General features: G+C 52.6%; 1 protein-coding gene across 1 annotated transcript; it reads right to left on the bottom strand.

Moving 5' to 3' along the window:
- Positions 1 to 1140: 1140 nt before the first annotated feature.
- LOC128720288 (solute carrier family 22 member 4-like) lies at positions 1141 to 3060 on the bottom strand. Its single transcript, XM_053813950.1, has 4 exons — positions 2882 to 3060; positions 2573 to 2819; positions 1588 to 2494; positions 1141 to 1517 (listed from the first exon to the last, which is right to left on the bottom strand). The coding sequence occupies exons 1-4, from the start codon at positions 3058 to 3060 to the stop codon at positions 1141 to 1143; spliced, it is 1710 nt and encodes a 569-aa protein (XP_053669925.1).
- Positions 3061 to 3638: the final 578 nt, after the last annotated feature.

Raw genomic sequence — 3638 nt, 5'->3', positions numbered from 1 at the left:
TAAGCCGAATGGTCTCTTAAGTCCCCGAGCAATAAATCAGTTTTTTTCCTTTCGCTTACCTCGCGCAACCACGCCATCTCGCGTCTGGTATCTTTCGGCATCATTTCTGCACTTTCCGGGCTTTTGCTTCTGGTCTTTGTCAATTTCGCATCTCGCAGCGGAAGCACGGCAGGGCGGAATCAAACTCAAATCTTTTTCGCTCCGGGAGCTTTCCCTTCCATCGCATCGACAGCGCACGGACAGTGGGGCTTGAAGGAAAAGGTTAGGAGTGCACCGAGGAAGCAACTCGAAAGCCGTTCGTATTTCGGTTTCGTTCACGGCAGATTCGAGTTGAAGCCATTTGCAACAGTTTCGAAACTCCCTGGAGGTAACCAGATGAACAGTGGGATGGGAATTTTCCGCAAAAAGTCGCCGTTTACTCCCTCTTCCGGCAAAATCGAAGCGAGTCTGGAAAATTTTACGGTTTCCACGCTTCTTCCTTTCAAATCAGATATTCTCTGGTTTTGTCAACGTCTTACTCACGTCGCATGGAAGACTGGCTTCGAAAGGGTACGGGTGGCTTTTTTTTCATTTGTTCTCAAATGCTTAAAGCTGCTTTCGCTCCGCTTTGGCCAAAACAAGCGATGAAAGGCTTCGAATTGGGAATGCGAAGGTGGTTTTCGCCATTCCACGATTCAGCTGGCACGGTTGTATTTTTCGACTTTTTGACTGCCCTCGGGAAATAATTTCGTTGTTCTTCCTTCACCGTGTCAGAAACAAGCTACGCAACCAGCACAATGAGCGATCCAAAGTGGAAACCTGGGACCGTTCAGTCCCAGAAGTGATGACCCGCTTTATCTACGTATTTCACCGTGAAGCTCATCTTCAAAATCAATACATCATACCGCCTCAACTCAATGAAGCTGAAGGTTGAATGAAATATAATTTGAGCCAAAATTTGGGCTGCTCTCAAATATACTACTCTGTGAGTGCTCTCAAATGTACTTCCCCAAAATTTCACGTTTTCTATGAATCTGTTCTCCCATTTCCTGTTTCTACCGTTCGGTAGCATGCACGATCCGTTGCTGCGAATGAATGTGCTCTAATGTGTCTTTATGGTTTGGTATTTATTTCAGGTAAGTTTATCCCGAACACCCACGTTCACCCCGGGCTAGTATAGGAGCCCTTTTCCGGTTCCACCGGTGGCTGTTTGCGGCGACTATGCAGCTCGATGGCCTCCTCGAGCGTGTTCGGCAGCGTGACACCGGTGGTTTCCGGGAACTCCAATATTAACACACCCGACAGAACGGCCACCGAACCGAACAGCAGCATCGGCAGCGGTGTCCAGAGGGCCTGTAGCAGTGGCATCTGTGGGGCCAACATGGAACCGAACCGGCCCACCATGGAGCAGAACGAGATGAAACTCTGGCGCAGGTTGGTAGGGAAGATTTCCGCCGTGTAGATGTACAGCGTGGAGAAGGACAGCGAGATGGCCATTTTACTCATTAAAAACAGGCCAACGTTCAGCCAGGCGATGTCTGAAAACGGAAACCGTTCGATGAGTGCGCGAATCGGTTCGCGAAATCGAGTTCGAGTTCCAGTACGTACCTTTGAGTGCTGTCAGTGCCAACAGGCAGAACAATCCGGACAGCACCAGCGAGCCGCATTGCGTTTTCCGGCGTCCGAATCGATTCAGGATGCAGTTGATGGCCAACGAGGGTGGGATTTCGGCCAGTGTGATGAAGATAAAATTACTGTACTTATCACCGGCTAGTGTGACTGAGTTGAGCGTTAGGCCATAGTACACCATGGCGTTGGTGAACCAACAGAACGCGCAGTTAGCGATCCGCAACAACAACCGTCGGTGCTGGCAGGTTTCGCGAAGCAGCTGCATAAAGGACTTGCCGCGGCCGGCCTCATCACGGTCCGCTTCCAGTTTCGCCTTCTGCTGCAGATAGAACTCGTCCAGCGTGGACTGAGGTAAGGGTGGACGACCGTTGGCTTTTGCTACCCGTTGCAGGATGGCCACTACATCCTGTTGGCGGTCTTTTGCGAGCAACCAGCGGACACTTTCGGCCGTGGTGTAGAGCAGCGAGATCGAGATGACTCCGGGTACGAACAGGACGATCGAAAGTGTACGCCAATCGCGAAACGTCATCGCCAGCAAACCGAGTAGAGCCTCAGCCAACGCGTACGCCACCAGTATTACGCTCTTCACGATGACACGCAGCCTTGGTTCGACCAGCTCGAGGCTTAGAATGAACGCGGTCGTGTAGCTGGTTGAGCCGAACATCGCTTCCGTAAACTCGAGTGTCATGAACGCGCCATAGCTGGTGGTGAACGAGCGTACGATCGCGAGGGCTGCACCGACACCTACGCCCAACAGCAACGTCCAGCGTCGCCCGAAGCGATCGGAAATGATACCTGAAAGGGCGAGGGATACAAACTGCCCGATACTGTGCACCGTCCCGACGAGCGTAACCTTCCAGCGGTTCTCATCGCAAGTCAGGTGGAACTGAAATTGAAACCCCAGGCATTAAATGCGGTCGGTTTGTTGGTCACGTGCCCACGTGAACGCACCCCAGCATCTTACGTCATTGACGATGGTCCTTTCCGTGGGATCCTCGAAAACGAACTCCGAGCAGCGGTCAACGATGCTGTGATTGAATCGGGACTCATTGCAGGTGGTCGTATCGTTCTCCGATGGCAGCACTCGATATCGGTCACATTTCGCGGGCAATTCCGAACCCACGCCAAATGGTACCGCGTGTTTGAGCCAGTCCGGTGTGTACGCGTACGCGTCAGCGCGAACTGTCTGTTCACACTCTGGCACATGGCAGCTGTAACAGCGCAGACATTGTACTGACGGTGGCGTGATTCGGATTCAATGACTAGCCCTTACCGATAGTGTACGTCGCCGGCGGTGAACACGTAGCACAGATTCGAGAACGCAGTGAACACTACGGGCAACAGTAGCAGCGCGCATTGCCACAGCTGAAACCGACCAAAATGGCCTACTTCCGCGAGCAGATCATCCAGATCCAAGCGGTCCGGTGCCGGTGGTGTCGGTGACTCGGACATCGTACGGTTGCGTACGCGACGGCGCGTTGGTCCGCCACAAACTACCCCTAATCGCAGACGCGACCGAGAAACACCTGATAAATCTTTGCTCGCGCCACGCACGCACACACTCGCGTTGCGTGTGGCGTGCGGCCACGGCGTGGTTTAATTCCGGTGTAGTCGACTTATCAGCTGTTGTTGTTGATCGTAAACGCCAGCTGTGCGCAAACGCACAATTGCCACTCGCATGCGCGCTGCCGTCTATCGTACGCTGTGTGTCCTCGAAAACGACATAGTTGCTCAGACAGCCATTCATCGTTCGTGTAGAACACCCTAACAGCTCCCTAATCAAGGGCCGCTTTGCCGGTTGATATCGAGGCATCCCCCGGGAAACAGTTGGTTGACAATGCTTTGTGAAGTTCATTCTCAGTGTCACTTGGCCGATAAGTTTATCTCGCGACGGTCAACACTCCCTGCGAGCTAGCTTTGGGCGTTGCAAGATGTGCGACCTTCCGGGGTGCTTACGTAAGATCAAGAAGAGAAATATGACGAGTTTTGCACCCACTCATCTGTACTCTTCGAGATTTAGTTCACGCTGG

The sequence above is a fragment of the Anopheles nili genome, chromosome 2 (genome assembly GCF_943737925.1).
Source record: "Anopheles nili chromosome 2, idAnoNiliSN_F5_01, whole genome shotgun sequence".
In the NCBI taxonomy this organism is placed as follows: Eukaryota; Metazoa; Arthropoda; class Insecta; order Diptera; family Culicidae; genus Anopheles; species Anopheles nili.
The sequence above is the reverse complement of the archived record's forward strand: the minus strand, read 5'-3'. Positions and strand labels throughout refer to the sequence as shown.

Excerpts from the sequence above, each read along its gene's own strand:
- LOC128720288 (XM_053813950.1), bottom strand. The coding sequence starts at position 3,060 with ATGTCCGAGTCACCGACACCACCGGCACCGGACCGCTTGGATCTGGAT. Across the intron at positions 2,495-2,572 it reads AAAGGACCATCGTCAATGAC|TTCCACCTGACTTGCGATGA; the intron begins GTAAGATGCTGG and ends TTTCAATTTCAG. Across the intron at positions 1,518-1,587 it reads GGCACTGACAGCACTCAAAG|ACATCGCCTGGCTGAACGTT; the intron begins GTACGTACTGGA and ends TTCCGTTTTCAG.